Raw genomic sequence first — 25,787 nt, forward strand, 5'->3', positions numbered from 1 at the left:
AGCGAAGGAGGAGAAAAAAAGGAGATGAGAAAGGACATAAAAGACACCTTATAGCCATTATGAGTCCTTGTAGTATTTTGAGTAAAAAAGTGTGATGTAACCTGAATCTAGCTGGGGGGTAGGGGTGGGGTAGAGAGTCAAGGTATGAGCAAAGAGACCAGTGGAAGCCCAAAATACTAAACCTATGAAAACTGACAACTCCAGTTGAAAATGAGGGGTTTGGGAATACCTAGGGGTTTCCATGGAACACCGTTTGAAAACCAACAAACATATCATGGTGACTTGAAGGTTTTCGTAAATATAGACACCATTTTGTGTGATGAAATCTCTCTGTAACTTCTTCCTAAGCCAAAAATTTCTTCCAAATCCACTAAAAATCACAAATATATCTAAAGTAAATTTTGTATTGTTTTCCATCTTACTACCAGATTAATCACCAGATTTTTAGATGTATTCGTTGCCATTTAGCAGTGTAACAAATTGAGCTGAAACAAATCTATCCCATAAATTATCCAAATAAATTTTTCCCATAAAAAAGTGTTTTCTCTTTTACATGAAAGAAAAGGTTAAACAAAAAAGTCTATGTGGCTTGTCTGGAAACACGAAGAGGATTGCAAATGTAAGTGTCTTAGTCCCAGGCTAATTCTCTCGTCACCATGGTTTAAAGTAAGTGCTCTGACTTTTTTAAAAATCCTATTACAGAGATAAAAGTCCCATTTAGCATTCTGAATGGTTTGGAGTTGCCGCCTATGCCCGAGCCTTTCGCTCACCTCGCTTCATGGCTCTGGGGCTGCCTGGCCCACTCCGGCTGCGCGAGTCAGACTCTGACGTCCGGGAGCTGCATCTGGAACTCTCTTCTTCCTCTGATCCAGAGGACTCATCCAGGAACGGGCTGCTGCTTATCTGGGTCGCCTTCTACAGAAAAGCAGAACCACCTCGATGGGTCCATCTCTACAGTCGCCTCTCTCTTTAGATATAGAATGTTTTACCAGAAGCAGCCATGGAATAAACGTTTTTAAAGGAATGAAAGAACATGTTTTGCCATTATCAAAGTCATGTTGTTAAGTCCCAAATTCTAATTAGCAAGGCATTTTGGCAATTTATAAAAGATTCCTGAAAACATAAGGCCATGAATACCTGGTGATACTTATTTTAATAAGGTTCTTCAAGCAAGGGAGGAGAGCCCTGGCAGTGATACAAAGATCTTTCTAAATTAGTTTTCATTGCATCGTTAGTAACATACTTCCTTTAAACAATTAAGTAAACCGTGGAGCGGGTGGAGTATCACATGGGACATAACAAAATTGGATTCAGACCTCTAATACTGATAAGAAGAAATATCTTCTCCAGATCTTTCATTTCTTATCTTTATATGCTATATTAGAGTGAATTTCTAAAACTCCCCATAAAGGAAGAGTCTGTGGAAACTGACAAGAATGAAATATGGAGCTTGAATAAACAGTCTTCTTGATCCGTCATGAAGAGATCCATATGTTTAACAGTAACAATAATGAGTTACCCCCTTCAATGTTGTATACACTGGAGTTGTCATATTCTTGTATATCAGAGATGTATAAAGTCCTGATGTGGTATAGGAAAGCATTGCAACAGAATCTGAAACAGAAAACAAAATTATTTTTTAAGAAACAACACAAAAACTTCTAACCAGCATTTAGGTCTATTTCTCACGAATGTGAATTAACAAAATTTCCAATTAAAAGAGAGATTGAATCAACACACATGATTACTGGTTATATAGTCTACTTTAAGAATTATGGCATTTGCAGGTTTAATTACACAGTCTATTATATGGTTCATTATTTCCTCATGTGTACTGGTTCCCCAACTAGACTGTAAGCTCTCTGAGAGCAAGGATCATGGCTTTTATTTCAATGGCATCTCCATCCAGCTCAGTCTGGGCAGAAATAAGTACAAACACCTGCTGACTGGTTCAGTGAGCAGCAGCCTATGAAGATATTCTCTGATTATCACTGACATGGTGTTAAAACATGATCATTCTTAGGCCTTTATCAGGTGAACCTCATGTTGAAAGGTTAGAATACAATCTCCTAAATGGTAAGAACATGAGATAGTTGGAAAGAAACAGAATATCAGTGGTTATCTCTGAGACATGAATTAGTGGTAAGATAGGTAGAAGGAAGCACAGGAAAATTTCTCTCTTTTTTTTTTTTTTCAGACAGTTCTTTGTGATTTTATTTTATTTTATTATAATTGGCATGTGTTGCCTTTATAATACATTTTTGATGAAAGAAAGAGACAGGGAGGGAGGGAGAGGTGGAGGGAGGGAGGAAGGGAGGAAAGGAGGAAGGAAGGAAAAGAGAGAAATGTGTTTTAAACTCTGGAAAAAGAGAACATAGAGACCAGTATGTTTCCTTTAAACAGCTGAAACGCCACAGTTTCTTTGCTTTAGCCTTTTCTAGGTAAAAACATAATGAGGTACTCTCTGCATGAGAATGAAATGTTCATGTGCCCCTATACTGAATTTTAAAATATAAATCAGCAATCCTAGAAATCATTTTCTGAAAGGTTAAATAACTCTATTATTCTATTATTTAGACATTTAGGAATTTCTTGGCTAATGAAACAGCAGTACAAAATCACTTATTTTTATATTTTAATTTTTTAATATTTTTATTGTAGTAAAAAAAGTTTAACATAAAATTTACCATTTTAACCATTTTTAAGTGTACAGTTCAGTTAATGTTAAGAATATTAACATTGTTGTGAATCTGATCTTGATAACATTTTATCTTAGAAAACTGAAATTCTATACCCATTAAACAACTATTCTCCCTTTCCTTCCCCCAAGGCCCAATAACCAGTAGTCTACTTTCTGTTTCTATGAATCGGACTATTTTAGATACCTCATATAAGTGGAATCATACAGTATTTGTCTTTTTGTGACTGCTTATTTCAGTTAGCGTAATGTCCTCAAGGTTCATCCATGTGGTAGCATGCAAAATCACTTACTTTTATTAACATTCTCCATATTGAAGGCCTCAGACATCCGAATGCCTGATTTGGCCACAGCATAAATTCTGCTTTCCTAATGTAAAAGAGAAATTTAAACTGAATATTTAAAGCAAAGAAATGATTACTTTCAATGCACATGTTTTTCATTTAATATTCATTAGAGTACAGCATTATTATAAAACTGTCACCATTGCCAACTAAAATATGCCACTGTGAATAGCACTGCAGAGGTTTTTTTCCCATCCATTAATAATTCCATTATTTATCTTTGTTCCCAAACTTTTGCTTAGTATTTTAAATTCTTTTGGAGATAGGGAAAAAAAAGTAATAGAAAGCTTACTCACAATCCATCACTGACTATAGATAAGCACTACCTCTAATAGTCTACCATTCTAGAATATGGTTAAAGAAAAAAAAGGGAAAAGCCTGAATAGTTGTAACCTGAAGCCAGAATCCATTCATAATCATTGACTTCACATAAGTATTGCCTTTAATATTCTACCATTTTCGAACATGGTTGAAGAAAAAAGAAAAAACTTGAAATCAGAAATCACAGATAGAGTAGCATCAAGTGTTATTACCTTCATATTTCAATGAAGTAGAAGAAACACCCGAGGTCAAACAGTAAATTTGAGAACTGCAATGGAATGTATAATATCTTGTTCCAGAAGTACGTTATTTTGCTTTCTCTTTTTCATTTCAGAGATAGCTCTGAAATGGGTACTAAAAAGGTCATTAACCCTGCCCCTACGAGAAAAGGGACTCTAACCTGGATACAGCTGTCTAGACCACAGTACAGCAGGCACCTAAGGCAGTCCTGTTGAGGACTGTGCTAGCCAGGGGCCTGTGAGGTCACGGGCATGAGAATCTCTAACTGTCTGAGACACTTTGGATTGAAGAGTGGCTGACTGAATGACTCAGATGCAGTTTCTTTGAGAGTGTGATTGTGGGCAGAGTTGGCAGAACAGAGAGATACTGGTATATAAAAACTAGAGGCCTGGTGCATGAATTCAGGCACTGGTGGGGTCCGGCCAGCCCACCCTGAATGGGGCAATCGGGCTGAGTCGGCAGGGGGGAGGGGACGCAGGGGTGGGCTGGCCCGTCCCCTGGTCAAACTTCCAGTGGAACTCCTAGTTGAGGGGACAATTTGCATATTAGCCTTTTATTATATAGGATAAGACAGTAAACAGGAGATGTGAGGCAGTGAGAAGTCAGGGGAGAGTGAAGAAGAGTAGTTAGTAGTGGTGAGAAAAGCAGACTCACTGTAGACAGGAAAGGACAAGTGAGCCACTGGACCTGGAACAATGGTGTCACCGGTTTCTAAGTGGTTGACTATCAGAGGTGCTGTTCAATCATCACATGTTGTCCCCCTAAAGCAGTGATGGCGAACCTTTTGAGCTCGGTGTGCCAGCAACCCTAACTTAACTCTTAAGTTGAGAAACCCTAACTTAACTCTGGTGCCGTGTCACATATAGAAATTTTTTGATATTTGCAACCATAGTAAAACAAAGACTTACATTTTTGATATTTATTTTATATATTTAAATGCCATTTAACAAAGAAAAATCAACCAAAAAAAATGAGTTCGTGTGTCACCTCTGACACGCGTGTCATAGGTTCGCCATCACTGCCCTAGAGTGACTACTGAATTTTAAATGACAGTCAAGTTCAATAAGGATGGGCTATGTCTTAAACTCTTAATAAAATAAACTCTGATAAACTGAGGTAACTAGAATACATCTCTTTGTTGTGAAACCTGAAAATACCAATAAACAAAAATAAAATCTTAAACTTGGCCAGTCTGCTAAAGGGTTTGTGAAAAACAATAGTACTTTTTCAGGATTGAATAGTTTCAGCAGCCAAGGAAAAGCAAGAAAGGCAAAAAAAAAAAAAAAAAAGAAAGAAAAAAAAAAGAAGTAAAATGGTTTGCCAACTAAAACACACTTGAAAGCCTAACCTAAATCTCTGGAAATCTCAACATAATAAGAAAAGCACGCTGCCTAAAGGATAACATATTTGGAATTCCAGAGATTCACATGCCAATAACATCCCCTTCCTTTGTTTGCTGTCCAGAATTTAGTAATAAACTGCAGACGGCTTCATATGGACAATGAAAGGTTCTTCTGAAAGTAAGTAAGAGCATATACAGCTCAAGGTCTGAATTTATACTAGGAAACACGGTCACCTTAATTTGCTAAAAACGGCCTTTCTCACTAAATAAAAAAAGTAATAACAGAACACGACTCCAAAAACCCAAAATTCCTGCAACCCAGGTGTTTCTCTTGAGGCCACAGGTTAAATTATGTCAAAATGGGAAGGAAAACGTAAATCTACAAAACAGATCATTTCACTTTGTTTCAAATACAGGAAGAATTTTTAAATTGATGGATGAATTGATAGGTGAATTATTATATTAATTGTCAATGTTTCAATGGAAGAATTTCCATCTATTCTGGATATTTAGGAAGATGCTTTTGGTTAAAGGAATGGATTTATAAGTTCATAAAGAGTAAAATTAAATTTCTCTTAAGGCCAATCAATGAAATAATTAACTTCAAAAACTGATGACCAGTAAGAGTTAAGCGTCCCGGTTGAGAATTCACCCACAAGTATTAACACAGTTAAAGAGGAACCTTTCTTCTCCACCCCAGATGTTTTCTTACATGTGGAGGGGGCTCCAGTAATTCAACACTCCTGATCTCTTCCCAACTATTCACTCTCCCCTCCCCGAGGAGAAGGAGTGGCTTAATGAGATCGGTAAGCTTAGAAGGAGAAACTGGACATGCAGAGTCCAGCACCTTCCTCTCTCCTTTCTCTCCAGAACAACCATTTGTTCATGCTCTGGGCTTTCAGTTTCCGAGGGCAGGGCCTCACTGGCCGCAGCCTGTGGGGGTCCAGCACCAGCTGGTGAATCAATCAGCTAACTCCAAGGTCCAGTATGAGAAAGCTCCTCTGCCCACCAATTCTCTAAAATCAGTTTATTCAGTAATAAAGGTAATATTTTGCTCTCCCATCTGTCTTATCCTTGTCTTGCTTCTTTATTTTAATATATTTTATTGATTTTTTTTTTTTTACAGAGTGAAAGGGAGAAGGATAGAGAGAAACATCGATCAGCTGCCTCCTGCACACCCCCTACTGGGGATGTGCCCGCAACATGCCCTTGACCGGAATCGAACCTGGGACCCTTCAGTCTGCAGGCCGACGCTCTATCCACTGAGCCAAACCGGTTAGGGCTCTTTGTCTTTCTTCTCATTGATCCAGAACTCAGTGAGAAAGAGAAGGGGAAATTCTGTTCTGAAAACAGGGAAGGATCAGAACAAAGGTGGATTTGAAAAGAAACAGGAAAAGAAGGCAAACCTGAAAACGAGTGTTAAGAAAAAACACACACACACAGAGTGCACGTGCTGCACACAGCAATACAATTTACCCAGGAGGGAAAACGGTGCAGGGGAGGAGTCGGAGGTTTGCTGCACGCCGCCTTCTTGGCTGAGTCACAGCTTTCCTGGTCATCTGAACACGGGGATTCCAGGGAGTCATAGGAGAACAACCCGTCGTCACAACTGGTGTCCATATTCTCCAAAACTTCCGTACTGTCGCCATCCACCAGATCCAGGTCTGTTTCCTGGGGTCTCAGTGGCCGGATCATGCTTATGGCATTTCTGTTTGTACCAAACATCCTATCGGAACTTAACTGCGGCTGGCTTAGGTGCCTTTTGGCCAGTGCTACACTTATACTGAAAACATTAGGAATCCTTAACTTGGGGGGTGGCAGGTTGGATGAAGGCACTAATTGGGTTCCTTTTCCAGGCAGTAGGTTAGGATGCTTTGGAGTCAAAGCTGGGGTCAAAATCGGGCTTGGGGTGTTGGCCTCACTCGATGACGATGAATAATCCAGCCTCTGAGACTGAAATTTTTTATTCAGTTCATCTGAGGAACTATCGTGCTCCTTTTTACTCGACTCGGGATTTCCCTTTCCAAGAAGACTATTCTGAGCTTTCCACTGTGCTTCCTGCTGCCAAGAATACAGCTTCTTGTGCTCTGGTCTCTTTATGCCGAAAGTCTCTTCTTCAAATATAGAACTGCTGTCATCGGACGCTGTCAGATAGGGTTCACTGCCCATCCTGCTGCACCGGACCCCTTCCTCTGACGTGTGGCTGGACAGGGTGGACGTGTACCTGGACTTGGATCTTCCTTTGCTCCCGTCTTCCTCATCAGAACTCCAGTCACTCCCGGGAGCCCCAGAATTCTGGGAGATGCCGCCCTCTGTAGCGAGACTTGTTCTTGATTTCCGGTTCTGCTCTGAGCCACAAGGGGTTTGACGCAAAGTTCTCTGACCTCGGCTGTTTTCTTGAATGTGGTTATCGACAGACTTTTCTGGAATTTCCATTTCTAGAAAAGCATATATCATATTTGCATGTTTGCCTTTAATAATATAATCTTTCAGTGCATTTAGCTTTATGTAACTACACTGTCAAAACTGGAGTTTTCATAAGAATAAAGTTAATTTACATTATTTTTTTTTTTTAGTTGTATGACTTTTTTAAACCAAAGTTTGGAAATGATAAGTCTTATATAAAACATGGAGCCCTGACACTTCAATAGCATAGTATCAAAATGAAACTGCTTTTACAAGCAAACATGTTGGGAGGAAAACTGACAATAGTCTGAGGAGAGATACTCAAAGAAGCAAAACATGAAATAGGGCAACACTACCTATCAAAGAAAGCAGCCACTAAAACATGAACACTCTTAAATTGATTTTAGAAGCAAAGAGAATGACAACCCTCTTACATTTCTATTTCAAAATCATCACATGTAAATTTAAACATAATATAGTTCAAATAACAAACTTGGTTTCCAAACTTCAATACATGAAATATGCAAAACGATGAAGAAAACATAAACAGAGAAGGGCTTTCCTCCCTCTACTTCTGGCTTAATCGTAACTTCAAAATGTGCTTTTATAATAAGAATTACACTCGTCTACAATGTCTTTAGATATGGCTTATTTTGTTTATAACATAATTAACAGAATAAACCACTGGCTTCAGAAACAGCGAACTAAAATTTTAGATCAAAGAGTACAAAATAAACTTTGAAACAGAAACATAGGTATGGCCTTTATAACTAAGGAAATAGAGGCAGAACAAATAAACTGCAATTTGGTATCAGGCACTTTGTTAAAACTGCAAATGAACGAAAGTTTCAATACAGGCAGCCTTCTCAACAAACAACAACAAAAATGCAAGTAACGGCATAAAAGTGAGTAGCAAAGGTGCCTTCTAGCTGAAAAAACATTAGGCAGTTTTCAGAATTTCATAATCAAGCATAGACTTTTAGGGCTATAATTTTTCTCCTTTGGGGGAAGCAAAGTGGGAACTGAAAATAGAGACGATGCAAATTCAAGTCTCCCTGAAATACCTGGGGAAAGTCATCCTGGGTGGCAGAGCCAGCAGCTGCACCACAAAGCAAAATTTAGAGGGGCTTTAAGACTAAAAGAGGAATATAAATCTGCACAGAGGTTAGGGTTTCAACATCCAGGCAAATATTTTCCTCGTTGAAGCAATAAAGGGAAAATCAAAGCAGTTACAAAAATTGTCCCCTGGAGCTCTTTTTCTTTAGAAATTTGCAATGTCATATTTAATATTAGGTAATTTTTAAATATTTAAAATAAATAATGAACAGAAAGTTCATAGTACTAATCTGAAACTCTGAGCTGAAACAAGTACCATGTAGGTGCAACTGTGAACCTTTTTAAATTTTTTTTTTTTAATTAATTTTAGAGAGAGGAAAAGAGGGGGAGAGAGAGATAGAAACATCAATGATTAGAGAGAATCACTGATGGGCTGCCTCCTGCATGCCCCACACTGAGATAGAGCCCACAATCTGGGCATGTGCCCTCACCAGGAATCGAACTGTGACCTTCAAGTCCAGGGGTCCTCAAACTATGGCCCGCAGGCCACATGCAAATACAAATATTGTATTTGTTCCCGTTTTGTTTTTTTACTTCAAAATAAGATATGTGCAGTGTGCATAGGAATTTGTTCATAGTTTTTTTTTAAACTATAGTCCGGCCCTCCAACGGTCTGAGGGACAGTGAACTGGCCCCCTGTTTAGAAAGCTTGAGGACTCCTGTCCTAGTCCATAGGTTGATGCTCTACCACTGAGCCACACCAGCCAGGCTATAAACCTTTTTGTAATTTTAAATATCACTGCTTCCTACTGCAGGGAGAAGTACCAAGAGGGGAAAATCAGTTTCTCCTCTACCTCACTGGCAAAGACTCTCAAAAAAAAAAAAAAATACATAGTTAGATACACAAAGTTAAATGCTGAATATCTCTTTAAAAGTATTCTCATAAGACATGAACCTGTCAAGAAAAAAAAAAATAAGAAAACTAGGATGAATCATTCAGATACATTTTGTATATTTACCCTTTTGAGTGACGGAAAAATTAAAAAAGGAAAATTAAGCTATATAAGGATTTTTCCCTTTTAAAAAATGTCAAAGCAAATTCCGCTAGTTCATAAATACCTTCTATGTGTTTTCCTTCAGTGAACTCAGGTTCTTTAGATGGTATCTTGCTCATTTCCTCAGATTTTACTACTTGAGGAGGACTCCTCGCTCGGGATGAAAAGCACCCGAAGGTCAAACTGCTTAGGCGCTGGCCTTCCGAAAGCTTTGGCATGGAAACACTGGATGACTTCTTCCCTTGCGCTTCTGCAAGATCGTTCATCAAAATCAAGACCTGAATTTTTCACAACAGCTTGATACACACAGAACCAAAGCACATAAAAACGTGGACAAATCACTCCTTCTGCCAGAATAAAAGCCTGAAAATCCTAAAGGTTGTCTTTTGTCTTTTTCTTTTATTATTCGATTTATTTAAACTGAAAAAAGTTTTCACCCATTTCTCCCACCACCCATCCATCGCTTCTGGCAACCACCAATCTGTTCTCTGTGTCAATGAGCTTGGTTTTTCCATTTTATTTATTTATTTTTAGATTCCACATATAAAAGATCATAAGGTATTTGTCTTTTTCCAACTTATTTAACTTAGCATAAGGCCCTCAAGGTTCATCATGTTGTTACAAACGCCGAGATTTCATTCTTTTTATGGCTGAGTAATATTCCACATATATATATATATCTTGGCTTCTTTATCCATTCACCCATCAATAGACACTTAGATTGTTTCCATATCTTGGCTATTGTAAATAATGCTGCATTGAACATGGGGTGCACATATCTTTTTGAATTAGTGTTTTCATTTTCCTCGGATAAATGCCCAAAGTAGAATTGCTGAATCATATATGGTAGTTCTATTTTAATTTTTTAAAATCTCCATACTCCTTTCCACGGTAGCTAAACCAATTTACATTACCACTAACAGTGTACAAGGGTTCTCTTTTGTCCACATCCTTGCTAACACCTAGTTATTTCTTGTCTTTTTGATAATAGTCATTCTGACAGGTATGAGGTGATATCTCATTGTCGTTTTGCATTTCTCTGATGATTAGTGATGAGGCCTGGTTGCCAAATGATTAGAGCAGCGGTTCTCAACCTGTGGGTCGCGACCCCTTTGGGGGTCGAACGACCCTTTCACAGGGGTCGCCTAAGACCATCGGAAAACACATATATAATTACATATTATTTTTGTGATTAATCACTATGCTTTAATTATGTTCAATTTGTAACAATGAAAATACATCCAGCATATCAGATATTTACATTACAATTCATAACAGTAGCAAAATCACAGTTATGAAGTAGCAACGAAAATAATTTTATGGTTGGGGGTCACCACAACATGAGAAACTGTATTAAAGGGTCGTGGCATTAGGAAGGTTGAGAACCACTGGAGTAGAGGGTTGGAAATTTCAGCCTCACTCTTCATCCTCTATATCCCTGACCTCAGGGAAAGGGAGAAGGGCTGACAGTTGAATTAATCACCATTGATTTTTAGAGAAAGTGGAAGGGAGGGAGGGAGGGGAGCATCCACGTGAGAGAGACACATCAATTGGTTGCCTCCTACACAGCAACCCAGGTACATGCCCTTGACCAGGAATCGAACCCAAGACCCTTCAATGCACAAGCCGGTGCTCTAACTACTGAGAAAGACAGGCCAGAGCGACTAAATTTTTTAAAGCAAACATATCTGCAAATAAATGTTGAAATTAGTATTATCTCCTTTGTGTTATTTGCTACTGTCTACCTATGCTTTCTAATATGGACATGTGGCTATTTAAATATAAATCAATTCAAATTAAATAAAATGTAAAATTCAGTTCCTTAGTTGTGCCAGTCATATTTCAAGTGCTCAATAGTAAAATTCTATATATTAGTAACCAAATAAAACCAACGGAGCTATTTTAGTCAAAGTACTCATACCTTGTAGTTTTGCCTGTATTGTTCTTATCTCTTCGGTTTGGTTTTGGTTGATCAAACGAAGATTCTGATTCTCCAATTCCAGCTAAAAGGACATATGGTATTCTTTTAAATAGGAATAACATTTCTAAAATATACTAGTAAATTATAATATGTAGAAAATGTTAATACCTAATTACACATAAGCAAAATACAAAAGATTTATCAGCATAAGTTATCAACTTATATAATTATGGCTTAAATATTAATTTTTCTAAAACTAAGAGTTTTAAGTGTTTTCACCCCATGACTTTTCACTGTAAAATTATTTTAAACCAAATTATTTTGGCATTTAATCTGCCATATAAACTAAATAATGTGTACTTCTCAGATACTGAACACAATTTTATGAAATACACATGTTCTATAATTTTTTAAAATTAACGAATTAGAGTTAAAAATCAACTAATTAGAATGAGGCTACTTATACTGATTACCATGAACCTATCAATATTTTTCATTTTAGAAATATATTGAACATTAAAATAAAAGCTACTTATCTAACATTTACCAAAAGACAGCAGCCAAACCAACTTTTCAGAATTTTGTTTCACTTAGACTGATCATATATTCTGATAACTTATCTATTTAAAATAAGTAAAAGGTACAGAAAAGGCAAAATATAACAGTAAGTACCTCATTTAACTTAAGTGTTACCCATTCTTTGATCTTAGCTGCTTTCTCTTCTATAATTTTAGCTTCTTGTATCCTTATTTGTTTCTGAAAAAACATTGTTTGTTTAGTTCAAATATAAGCTCACAGGTCTAAAAATGTCATATCATGCATAGAAAAAGGCAAATCCACTTAAAACCTATTTCCAAGCTAATACCTTTACCTCCAAATTACCAAATAGAGTAAAACTTCTTCAAAATAGACTCGACCAGGCCGAAAACCGACTTCTGCGCATGGGCCACGAAGTTTCAATCGTACTGTACGTGCGCGCCCACACATGGTATTTTGTGGAAAAACCACACTCAAGGGGCCAAGGAACCGCATGTGGCTCGCGAGCCACGGTTTGCCGACCACTGGTCTAGGGTTTATAACAATGCGGGGGGCGGGGAGAGGGGGGTCAACCAGGTTGGGAAGAGAGTCAGAATCTCCCCGGTGGCATGGCTTTGTTTCCCCCTCAAACACTACTAGTTTTTAAAGATCCAGAAAAAAAATGAAGATCAAAAAGCGCTAGCTCACATTTACCAACTTAAAATCGAGTTTGGTCACAAAACTCCTGAGAATGTGACTACTGTATAAATTACAGTTGGTGGGAAACAGGGGTGGTGAAGGCTGAAAACCACTGACCCAATAAAACACCAATCCCTACAGAAATGAAAAAAAAAGCTGAAATTAAATAATTTAACATGTTTAACAATTTCATAGTGGTCATATTGAAATGACGCTAAATAATCCTAATGCAATTTTTTTTTGCTAATAAACTTTTAAAATGAACTAATTACAATACTTGATCTCAATAAAGTAGTTTATAAGCAGTGTGCACATTTCTAAGCAGACAGATAAGCCACAAACATATATTTAAATGTAACGAGCCATCAACATTCCCAACACCCTAAACATTCTAAACGAAAGATTTACTTGAAACATTTTACAGACAGAAATGCCTGCTGATAACCAAGTGTTTTCAACTTAAACATTACACTCACACCTTCATAGTTAGGAGCATTGTCACATACAAAAAGTGTCTCAGAATTACCCCAGACTAAAGGTGAATGCCACTTACTTTCACCTCTCACCAATAAATGTGATGCAATTCTATGGGTTGACCAAATGAGTAAGATTTCTGACCAAAATTTAGAAGTTTAAGCTCTGTCTCTTTCATCTTTGCGATTATGCATAAATGAATGCATATATTGAGAACTGTTTAAATGATCAAATTCTTCCTAACCTGCTCTTCAAGTTGCAGTTCCAAGTTTTGTATGATATCATCTTTTTCCTGTATCAGGGTCTCCAGATCTTGACACTTTTTATATAACCTTGTCTCCGATTCACTGGTTTGAATATTAGCTGCTTTTAATTTCTCTTCCATAACTTGTACCTAAGTTCAGAAGGTAAATAATAAAATTAGGCATGGACTTAATTTATCATAGTATTAAATTTAGAATTTTACTTTAACATTAAATAGGTTCCTAAAAGTTATCATCATAAAAGGAAAATACTGCACAGCACATTTCAATATATATAACAATTATCAAATCTGAAGACTACTTTGCCAAGTGGTGTTAACTCTGAGGTACAAAAGGGTACATTAGAGATTTGCAGATTATTGCTATCATATAATCTACATGTTTAACAGAACAATAATAATATGCAAAGCATTTCATAAGAGTATAGAATCAGGAAGTTTCCAGCCCTAACGTTTTCATATTTTAAACAAAGTAGGAGTATAAAGAAAAGAAGGTGAGTGGTGACATAAAGACTCTAATTGGATGGCCTAGCACAGTGATCGGCAAACCGCGGCTCGCGAGCCACATGCGGCTCTTTGGCCCCTTGAGTGTGGCTCTTCCACAAAATACCACGTGCCGGCGCACACGTACAGTGCGATTGAAACTTCGTGGCCCATGCGCAGAAGTCGGTTTTTGGCCTGGGCGAGTCTATTTTGAGAAAGGTATGTTGAGATGGTTTGGACATATAGAGAGGATGAACGAAAGGAGATAGACGAAACAAGTACACAAGACGAGTGTGGATGGGAGAGTTGGAAGGGGTTGACCTCAGCGAACGTACCTCAATCAGATTGAGGACGTTTTTAGCAAAGGCCAGCTTAGGAGTACCCTAATTAAGTTAATAACAATGTACCTACCTATATAGTTTAAGTTTAAAAAATGTGGCTCTCAAAAGAAATTTCAATCGTTGTACTGTTGATATTTGGCTCTGTTGACTAATGAGTTTGCCGACCACTGGCCTAGCATAATAACACATTTTGAGGGGAAAAATTAAACTTAGATGAAAACACACACACACACATATAATGGAAAGCAAAAGGAAATCAAAAGAACCTTAAGCTCCACTGATGGAATCATAAAAAAATATTTTAAAAATAAGAGTCTCAAGCTATAGGTAGGAGAGTATGCCAAGTGAGGTTTATTGATTCACTAATTTAACAAATATTCAGTGAATACCTGTCACTGCCAGGCCTGTTCTAGGTCCTGGGAAGACATCAGTGAATAAAATGGACCTAAAGTCGTCGCTTGAATTGAAATTAAATTCTACTGGGTAAGAGAGATCACAAGTATAATAAAGGTGTGAAAATTATACAGTATGTTACACAAGAGGATAAGGGTAACGGGAAAAAAAGAACAAGATAAAAGAGTGTCTGGGGGTACAGCGGTGCCTCAAGTTTAATATCTAAAATACACCGGCTCTGCTTGGATCTTCTGTAAAACACATTTGAGCACATGAAACCTTAGAAGGGATGTGTGAGTGTTAATGACAGTAAGAAAGAAAATGAAGTGCTGGGCAATCTCTACGACAGCAAGACTTTTAGTTTGTATGCTCCGAATGAGTCAGAATGTAATTTTAGCAATGTTTCAGATTATAGGGGCAAGGAAGAGAAATATGCAAAAGCATTTGAGGAATTAAAGATTATAGCGAGGATGAAAAACCTTAAGCTATTAAAAACACCTCTGAAAAACCACACAGTCCTTACTTAATATTTAAAATTACTTAACATCTAGAAGGATGATGTTAAGGTTAGTTTTGGTTTTTAAACCATGAATACAAGATTTCATCTGTGGGCTCAGCGTATAAACGTAAATTCAACTCCAATGCCAAAAGTGTCCTATTTAAATACCACCCACATGGCTGGAAACTATGAAAATAAAAGTAGATTTTTTAAAAGATGAAAATGTATTTCACTATCTAAGAGACAATTTTAAGTTATCTTAAGGTTTAGATTTTTTTTTAACATAATATAGCAGGCTTTCTGCAGAAACTGCAGACCAATAGTCAAGGACACAGGTCTACATGAGAGATGCTGCTGTGAAAAACAGCGGGAGCAGGACCGTGGGCATCTAGGGTCGATCTGAAGATGGTACAGCCAGTTCTGCACAGGACATCCTGTAGCTGTGGAAGCAGACAGAGAAGAGCAGAGTCCAAGTCCAAAATGCTATTTCTGCTCCAGGGATCCAGTAATAGATGATAAACCTTAAGGGGAGCAGAACAGATCTGCCCCAAATATGCCTCGTTGGCATACTGATTATTTGAATTAAAGTTACTTGAGAAACAGCCAGTACAAGAAGGACACTCTGACCCTCTTTGGTTCCCCCCAAAGCAGGAAACAAATCTCCCATGTGAAAGATACCCTCCCTGTATCAGAAGGGCAGAGGCATTCTTACCACCGGAATAAGAAATTTAGGGCCGAGAAAACGATATAAACAAGTCTTGTTACTTCTTCACCAATTTAGTGAAGCGCAACCCCCTTTGTCTTGTCAATTTTTCACAAATTGATTGTTCTCTCGTCTAAAAGCTATGAAAGCTGCCTGCTTTGTTCACTTCTATGAGCCTCATGTCTTTATGGGGCTCCCATACATAAATAATTAAATTTGGGGGTTTTATCCTGTAAATCTGTCTTACGCCAGTTTAATTATTAGATCAGCCAAAGGGCCTAGAAGGAAATAAATGTTCCACGCCTATAAAGCTAAAGAAAACCAAAAATAACTGAATAAGAATAGAAATAAACATTACCAGGCCTACACCTACAGTCTCTTTTTATTAAGTCAGAGCAAGCCACCCTACAGACCTTGGGCTGCCACATAAAACTGCCCTGTTATTGCCTAGGAAAACTCTGGTTTGGGAGTACGCATCTCCCTTGAAAAACACGTTCAGTTTGAAAGGCGTTCTCGTTTTATGAATGAATGCCACAGTCAGAGCTCCTTGGCTGCATCTTTGGCACGTGCAACTTTGTAAATTGATTAGTACTTTTAGACAAACAACTTTCCGAGACAAGGAAAATATTGGCAAAAATGGCAAAGTCTCCTAGGGAGAGCGATCACAGAGTAGTGCCAGGCAACCCACTTGCTAAGTGGTCCTGTTAAGACCGAGTTCCACAGAATTCAGCAGTCGTCCTTGATAATTAATGAATAAGAGTTCTACAGAAAAGGCTTATAGAAAAACCAAGCCGCTTTCAAAATATCTTACCACAAGTCCACAGAAAATAGCCCGGTTCTTTTTTGATTCATTTAATCTGGACCATATAAAAATTTTAACTACTCAGAGATTGGCCAATAACAAACATACATGAATTCAAACTGGTTGTTAAAGAAACGCTTGGAAGGCCCTGAAGATCAGGATGACTGAGTAGTAATCATTTATTAGGAACCAAAAATGATTTGGATACTAAGAACCAACTTTACAGAAAAGCAGATTAGCCCGCATGTTAGAATGGTCACGGGGAACTTTAAATCCAGCTCCTACCAATCACAAACAAAGGCAAGTGATTGAACTCAGGACACAAGGAAAACACAAACTTCTCCAGGGGAAATTATTTACCCCTCTTTGGTTAGCATAAAACCGTGTAGTACCTTTGAGTACACGGCTAATCAGGTACTTGGGAATGAATCCTGTGGATCATTATATCCAAATGTGCTACTTCTTGTTGTTCTGTCTCATAGAATACTCATAAACAGTAGTGGGTTGATCTGCACACACTGCTTTCAAAAGTTGTGAGTAACAATAAAAATGTACTACAGCATTAAGTATAAAGATGGCCAATATGCCTCTGGGGAAATATGTGGATTTTTTTTCTAAAGCCCACGTATTTAATGGTTTTGCAGGTGATGCCTTTCATGAATAAACAAGAAGAAAAATGGTGAAAGCTAAAAAGTATCCTGTTGAGCTGGTTTCAGCTGACTACTGCTTTATTGGTGAAACATTCCTTTTTGGTTAATAAAGTACAGTTTAAGTCTTAGGATATGGCTCAATGACAAAGGACAAGCTGAATTTAAGCAACATAAACAACAGATAGGCCACAGTCCCATGGAAACTGTTAAAGATAGCAAAGAATTCAGTTGTCCTAACTTAATAATATTTACTTAAACTTGTGAAGGCCAAAGCAAGGTGCTATAATCGGTGCATGAGAATTCATCTGCTCTATTTATATTTTCTGTTAACTTTTAGATTCATTATGAAGTATTTAAGAAAAAATTCCATTGTAAGCATAAAAAATAGGTACTGAATAAATGTAAAGTGTTGTCACAAAAAGAAATATATACAGATTTTGCTAAATTCTATAGAAACTGGGAGATTTTCAAATCTTAGTCCTTTTTTAGAGGTGGGAACTGATTTAAGGCAGTATGTCTAAAATAATCAACTATCATGTTTTATTGCTTAAAAATGTAGCACAAAGAATTAAGTAACTTTACACCTGGTATCCTCAAAGGACAACGTCAAATAAGAAGTTCTTCCTAGCCCTGACCAGTTTGACTCAGTGGCTAGAGCGTTGGCCTGTGGACTGAAGAGTCCCAGGTTCGATTCCGGTCAGGGGCATGTACCTTGGTTGCGGGCACATCCCCAGTAGCGGGTGTGCAGGAGGCGGCTGATCGATGTTTCTAACTCTCTATCCCTCTCCCTTCCTCTCTGTAAAAAATCAATAAAATATATTTTAGAAAAAAGTTCTTCCTGTTAACTCATCAAATCAGTAGATGAGCCTAATGGCTATAAACTGCCATGGTTTTCTTCCCTTGAATTGGGGATGGGGTTTCTTTATTTCTACTAAGACCCAGTGAATCAAAGAAAAAAAAAAAACACCCTGAAAATCACACATAAAATGTACTTAGTTTAGTTTAATTTTCAGAGCTAAATAAATGTGCCATATATGTAAAGTAAGTATTTCAACTTAAGAAAGGGCAAACAAAGCCATCCTCAATTTCTTTCTTTCTTTTTCCCTATAGTATGAGCAGTTAAAGAGGAGAAAGAAAGGGTAGAGAGACATATAGAGACAGACAGGGGCATTAGAGGTAAAGAGAGATGCCATCAGGAAAGGCCAAAATCAGAAAGAAGATAAGGAGGTAGACATGAAAGCCAGAGAGGCAGACAAAATGTGTGCTGCAAGGTGTGGGGCTAAACAGGGACATACATATAGGACCCACCACAGAAAAGAAACAAAACACTTGGTATAGAATGACAGGGTGTCATAAAAATAAGAGTCTTTCATAGACTATAAGTAACCTTTTACAATCTTATTGTTAATTATTGGCTTTTTAGCCAATACTTAGATTGAAGTGGAGATATTACTATCAGCTAAAGAATATAAGCCCTGGCTGGTGGGGCTCAGTAGGTTGGAGCATTGTCCCTTACACCGCAAGGTTGCAGGTTCAATCCCTGGTTGGGGTGCATGCAAGAGACAACAGAACAATGTTTCTCTCTCACATTGATGTTTCTCTCCCTCCCTCTTTCTAAAATCAATAATAATAATAATAATAATAATAATAATAATAATAATAATAAATATAAAAGCCAACCACAGCAAAGATCCTTACCATTAGTACTAGTACTTCTACCAATACCTAAAGTTGAGGTTTTAGAGAATTATTGGTAATTTTTTAACGTGATGATGGCACTGTAGTTAAGATTTTTAAGTCTTCATTTTTAGATTAGTTGCTGAAATACTCATGGGTCAAATAAGATGTCTGGGATTTGTTTCAAAATAACCTGGTGTGGGGGTGAGGAGGGAAAAGTGGATGGAATTATAGAGTAACCATGAGTTAATTAACTGCTGAAACTGGTATTGGGTGTTCATTACCTATACTCTTGTAGGGGTTGACATTTGGCATAATAAAGTTTAAAAAATTTCTTTTCAAGAATAATTAATTTAAGAAAACTAAGGATTAGGTTAGTTTGGGTTTCCTTGGAAACTTGTCAGGCCACTAAAAGAATCCGCTGTATGAAATTAAATCTTTTAGGTGAAAACATAATTTGATAATGCTATTATCAAATTGAAGGACAGAAACATGATAAATTTAGAGCAAGAATAAGAAATTTAATATAAACTTCTTGGAGAAATAAGAATTTTGAAATTCTTGACTTGACTGAATCTGATAGACATCTTTTCATAAAATGTGAAGTTATGGATTAAGGTTATTAGACAAACTTTAAAGTTGGTGGCCTCATCCAAACCACTCATTTTGCTGTTGGCAAGACCCAGAAAGGGTTAAGTGACTTATCAAGCATTTGACTTGTTTCCCCAAACCTATTAACATATTAAGTGTAAAATTTTGTATATAGTTTTCCTAATATAACTCTAAGCATTGTTCCATATTAGTAGTATATATTCTTTGTAATATTATTATTTTTAAAGTTTTTTAAAAAACATGTTTTTATTTATTTCAGAGAGAGGAAGGGAGAGGGGGAGGGAGAGAGATAGAAACATCAATGATGAGAGAGAATCACTGATCAGCTGCCTCCTGCACACCCCTTACTAGGGATCGAGTCCAAAACCCAGGCATGTGCCCTGACTGGGAATCGAACCTCAATCTCTTGGTTCCTAGGTCAACACTCAACCACTGAGCAACACCGGCCAAGCTATTATATTATTTTTAATTGTTGTTTAATGCTTCATGGAGTGGATATAGTTCACTCCTTTATTCTTCTATGACATGGCATTCATATTATTTCCAACTCTTTATTACTATAAATAAAGCTGCTATATTATATACATACAAAACTTCATTTTGATTAAGATTACCATAAAACATATTTGATTTTCTCAAAAGTAAGATGAAACTTCCTAACAGAAGTATATTTATCCTTTTGAAAATCAGTTCAGTGGCAAAATAAAGCTAGATTCTCCATTTCTCTATGGATCCAGCTCATGAACAGTCAAAACGATAATATATAGAGGAGGGCAGAAGACTAGTTTGAGGACTGTTTTGGACAAAACAATGTTGATATTAGTAGAGGCAGGAAAAGGCATTTTTAACTAAAATTATACCCTACCTGTTGGAAAGCTTTTTCTGCTTGACGTTCAGCATCAATAACTTGTCTCTCAAGCTGTTGCATCTGTAAAGCGAGGAAAATAGAAAAAATAGAAAAGATCATATTTCCCTTTTGGAAGGCACTTAGAAATCTCACAATGTCATCAACTTTTTAAGAAATATTTAAAGTAGTTCAATGGATATGAATGACATACAATTTACCACATTAAAGACTCTTTCAGTGCACATTTAAAAACAGATCAAACAAAATGCCAAAGGTTTGATACTTTTAATACAATGTAATATTTAACACATGAGTATACATCAATAGAATTTTCTCCACTGGACTGTAAATTAAAAATTATTCGTCAGCACATAATAAAAACAATAAATTAACTTTAAGAGAATGGTAAAACCTCAAATGTCAGTCTTGATGTGTTGATCAGAAAGTCACACTGATATCAGAAAGTGGTGTATTCTCACAAGCTGTATTTCCTCTCTCTTTCTTGGAGAATCCAAAAATGACCACGATTGGGCTGTACTGAAAGATACTTAGGTCCACACTGGAACAAAGCAGAGCCCAACAGTCCTAAAAGCGATTAGTTTGTTTAACATTTTAACAATGACGTGGATACAGATGAGGAAAGACTTACAGCTATGTCTTTGAAAAGTATGGCAACAGCTACAACTGGTTCTTCCTTGCACAACTCACTACACTTGCTGTCATTGAAAATTTAAAGTAGCTTCTGTTTCCTAGGGATGCATCCCTACCCTCCTATCTGGGCCACACGACATCTGGCGACTTTAAACACATGACTATGGAAGGAGGAACTGTCTTAAGTACAGAACCTATGAAAAGACTTAGCCTTCTAAGAAGTGTACAGAGCTAAGTGATTTGGAAGTGATCTGAAGACACGCAGCTGGCAGTCTGCCTGAAATATGCAGGAGTTCTTGCAGAAATGCAGGGAAAGAGATAGAACCAAGAGAAGCTCCATTTGGAATCTGAGATTCTAACAGGATTCTACCACTGAATAGGAAATAAGCTAAGCAGTTTCTCCCCAGATTTTGAGTGTATTTATTTAGTTACATAACAATGGTTAAGGCAGGAGTGATGAATACCACATAATAAAAATTCAATAGATGTAATACAAACTTTGATAAAAGAAAATCACTACATTTTCACAATCTATAGTATAGATCATCAATGCTGACTGTGTCACATTACATAAATGTAAGTACACATGTAAGTATCTCCAATAAAGTTTAGGACACTTTAAAATCAGTTTACAGAAAAAAAGTACAAAAGGCAATACTTTAATTTTGAGTGACTGTTTTCATAATCATTCAAGCTGGAAAGTAACTTTGCAAAACACTTAATAAAGCAATACAGAAAATATTCATGTAAGTTTTTACTTTCACGATGTAAGCTATGATGTAAAGCTTAGGCTAATTCCATAACCAATCCACACTAAGTCACTAAAAGAAACTTGAATGATCTGCTGCCCATATCAGGCATTGGACAAAAATAAGTATTTTATGAACAGGCCACTTAATACAATAACAAAACCTTCTGTTTTGATTACTACAGAAGTGCTCTCTGTAGCCAGAGTGGACACAGCAGCAAATGGCAGGAGGAAATCTGTCACTGATCTTAGATCATAACACCACTGTGATTAATGCTTGGTGTCTCAAGTATTGTAGACTGGCTACTTTAGACAGAATACTTTAGGACCTTTATACTTACTGCTGTAGACAGCAATCCCCCAAGTAGCTTTCTTCCTGACTGTTCCCCCCATAGAACCCATAAAAGACTCTATCACCATTTTGTTATAATAAATAATATCTTCAGTCAGTAGCCCAAAATGATATAAATAAGCCTGCAAAGTCTTATTGTTAGTATACATATAATTTCTGTTAGGCACTGTGAAATATTAGGTGAGGCAACAGAGACACTGAGATGTGGAATTTAAATAGGGTAATCGTGGTCATATGAAAAGCAAACATTGTGCTGTCCACGGACTCCTCATTCCCATGAGAGAATTCTAAACCACTGGGGAATCATAGTCACAGAAGGAAGGTCAAGTGGCCAGAAACCAGACAGTAATGCTGTATCAGCCAAAGGCAGCATTAGGTGATTTGGGCCACGCTGATACCTAAAGGAAAAATTCTTCCAATCTAACCCAAAGGAAATAACATTCACTTCAACTTAAAATGAAACCTTCCTTCTTCCCTCCCTGACTCAGAAAACTGGTAATACTGTAAAGTAGGAAAACTACTTAAATCTCAGCTTCCCTGAAGAGTTTATATTTGGCATACTAGAGATATTTCCAACACCATTCCTTAAATTCCTTTAAAGACCTCTCCCACTTACAGCAGTATTTGCCCAAGACTTCAATAAGGCCTTTTTCTTCATAAACTTCAATATTCTAAGTTACTTAGAAATTATGATAAAAAATACAAAATAACTCTTTTTAAGAAAAATCCCCTGTATTCTCCTACTCCATCTCCAAAAAAACCACATAAGGTATACATAACTAAAAATTCACCTTTCATTATAAAAAACACTCTGAGATCATCTCACACGTCTTTCCTAAAAAATTCAGAAAGATGTCTCCTATTAATTGGTAATTACATTTGTTGAAATCGTCTCCTTGCACACTTAGCCAGTGTATTCATTTAGAAAGATACAGGAAAATAATAATGAGTTACTTCTGTGCGCCAGGCACTCTATTTATAAACTGCATCACAAGAAAAGTGTGAAAGATCTAAGATTTACTGCCAGCTCTTCAATTTCTAGCTGTGTGATATTGGGCATACTATTCAAATACTCTCAGTCTTAATGTTAACTTATTTAGGCTGGGAATCACAATAATTTCCTCATCAGGTTACTTTGGGGTTTAAATTAGCTAATGGTTGTACTAATTGCTTAGGACCTATAGCTAGCACTTACTGTTAGCTGCCATAGCCTGTGCCAATAAAACAAAACCAAGAATCAAAAACTACTGCAGAAAAGAAAAGTTGGCTAGAATTCCTGGCAAAGAGCTAAAGAATCAAATTAGTATTCTCTCAAGAATCCTCAGCCTTGAAAAAAAAAAAAGAAAAAAGAATCCTCAGCCTTGGGCCAGCATCCATTTGGGGGGAAGGTGTGGAGAACTAGCAGGAAAAAGGTATGGAGCAGACTGGTCCTAACATAAAACCAGTGGTTATGAATGGGAGCAGACTGGCCTCCGGAATGCAGTATTTGACTCAAGTTGGCATGCAGAAGCAATGCAATAGGGTTCGCTTTGAAAAAATATGTAATGTTATGTAAATCATTATTACTACATACACACACACACACATCGTAACACACAGATACCGGCCCCAAGCAGAGATGGATTTATATGCTGCATGGCTGAAAAGAAGATTGAATAGATGAGTGGGTATGTCAGAGAAAGCAAGGAATGTGGTAATAAAACTAGATGGGAGAGGCTATATAGGGTGATAGCTAAGCATTCAGGTTCTAAAAGCAGAATGCCAAGTTTCAAATCTTGGCTTCATCACTTACTTTTTGGCACAAACACAGGCAAGCTAAATAACTGCTACGCGCCTAAGTTTCCCCCTATGCAAATATGGATAATTCAGTACCTAACTCACAGATTGTTGTTGTAATAATTAAAAAGTTAATTTACATAAAGCACTTAGAAGACTGTCTGGCACATAGTAAGCATCAGTTTCCTAATCTGTAAAATGGGAACAATAAAATTTATTACTTCACAGGTTGTTAAGCACATAAAAAAATCAACAAATACTTGGTATTTTTATTAAAACATGGGTGAGTACCAAAACTAATTTTTAATCCAGAGAAAAATATTGCATAATGGAATATAACAGAAAATATTGTGAAAAACGTCATTTCCATTTTGGTGTTGAATCTACTTACTGGAAAACCATGAGTAACTTGGCAAACGTATCCACTTTCCACTGTATAAGACACAACTGAGTAATTCCATCTCTTAGATCTGGCAAAGGATTTAAGTCACAGATACAAAAGACAAAAAAAAGGGGGGGAGAGGGAGAAAAACCCACAACTAAAATAGCAATCTGAAAATAATATTACTCTCAAAATTCATCCACTGACAAAGAAAAAAGAAAGTCTAATAACATAAATTAATAATCAAAAGCTATTTACAATTTTACTTGTAGAGAAAACAACACTAACGTTTTAAAAATGGGCACTAAAAAAATTTTGTTACAAGCCTTCTAAAAAAACAGAACAAATGTTGCCATCAAATTCAGAATTTAAAGGTCAACTAATTGGAAACCAAATAAGCATAACTTCTATTTAGTCCATAGCGAACCAAGAAAATTTTGAGGAGTCAAGAGTGTGCTAACTGCTGAGAGACTAAGGCAACACCTGGGAAGTTATCCATGAGGTTTAGCAACACGTATATAATTTATAATTTTGACAAAAGTCATTGTATGAAGTGATTAAAATTGTGAAAAACACCAGATAAATCACAGTACAACCTGAGAAATGATTTTTATAGAGAGAGGAGCAAAAGACAAAAGCATGTGTCACTAACTTTGAGTTAGGATAAGCTCCCTCAACTTGGAGATATTCAACTGGTATTTTCTTCAAGTTACAACTTTGATTATAATAGAGATAAGCAAAGCAAATTGATATTGGGTACTAACGGCAGAACTTTAATCTTTGGACCTAAAAGATGTTAAGGCACAAAAATGTAAGATGATATTAAACTGAATGATGTTTTTCTGGGTTTTAGTGATATGTAGTTATATCATTAGAATACCTCTGTGCTAGGAGATTCTTAGCTAGCAGTGAAAGGAAGATTTAAGATGATCATTTCTGGACATCTGATACCTGTGCCAGCCCTCCATCCAAAAGGATTATGCAGACTACAGTTGAAGAAGCCACCTGTCAGTTACTCTGAGCAGTTATGAATGACCATTAATACCATTTATCCATTCACCCAGACAGCACTGTCCAACAGAAATACTAGTACATAATGTGAGTCACATGTATAATTTTAAATTTTCTAGTAAAATTAAAAAAGTAAAAAGAAACAAGTAAAATTAATTTTAACATTTTTTATTTAACCCAATATCCAAAAACTATCATTTCAACATGCAATCAATATAAAAATTATTGCAAGAGAATGTAAAATATTTTACATTCTTTTTTCTCATACTAAATCTTTGAAATCTGGTGTGTGTTTTACATTTGCAACACATTTCACAATTTTACCTAGCTTTATTTCAAATGCTCAACAGCCACCTGTGGCCAGTGGCTGCCATATTGGACAGTGCAGATCTAGAATCCAAGTTCCCTGGAAATAGAAACACTTCTTGTCTTGTTCACAGTTGTGACTGCAGCATTAAGAACAGTGTCTGTCACAGAGTCAGCCCTCAATGAGTATTTCTGAATGAATGAATGAATGCACAAATGA

At 36.8% G+C, this 25,787-nt stretch overlaps 1 protein-coding gene across 5 annotated transcripts in view; it reads right to left on the reverse strand.

The window, feature by feature from the left end:
• PLEKHH2 (pleckstrin homology, MyTH4 and FERM domain containing H2) overlaps window positions 1-25,787 on the reverse strand; it is a 76,913-nt gene that overhangs the window by 42,726 nt on the left and 8,400 nt on the right. For 4 of the 5 annotated variants that reach the window (XR_004971854.1, XR_004971853.1, XM_036334720.1 and 1 more), the window contains exons 3-11: window positions 20,360-20,422; window positions 13,317-13,466; window positions 12,056-12,139; window positions 11,384-11,465; window positions 9,527-9,712; window positions 6,422-7,383; window positions 2,992-3,067; window positions 1,520-1,614; window positions 771-915 (exon numbers count right to left, since the gene is read on the reverse strand). Coding sequence is in view for 3 of the 5 variants with exons in the window: in XM_036334720.1 (XP_036190613.1) it covers window positions 771-915; window positions 1,520-1,614; window positions 2,992-3,067; window positions 6,422-7,383; window positions 9,527-9,712; window positions 11,384-11,465; window positions 12,056-12,139; window positions 13,317-13,466; window positions 20,360-20,422 (1,843 nt within the window). In the remaining 2 variants the exon portion in view is untranslated. Of the gene's footprint in view, window positions 1-770; window positions 916-1,519; window positions 1,615-2,991; window positions 3,068-6,421; window positions 7,384-9,526; window positions 9,713-11,383; window positions 11,466-12,055; window positions 12,140-13,316; window positions 13,467-20,359; window positions 20,423-20,753; window positions 24,079-25,787 lie in introns of those variants that run through there. The other variant, XM_036334721.1, reaches the window with a different exon arrangement.

The sequence above is a fragment of the Myotis myotis genome, unplaced genomic scaffold, assembly GCF_014108235.1.
Source record: "Myotis myotis isolate mMyoMyo1 unplaced genomic scaffold, mMyoMyo1.p scaffold_m19_p_14, whole genome shotgun sequence".
In the NCBI taxonomy this organism is placed as follows: Eukaryota; Metazoa; Chordata; class Mammalia; order Chiroptera; family Vespertilionidae; genus Myotis; species Myotis myotis.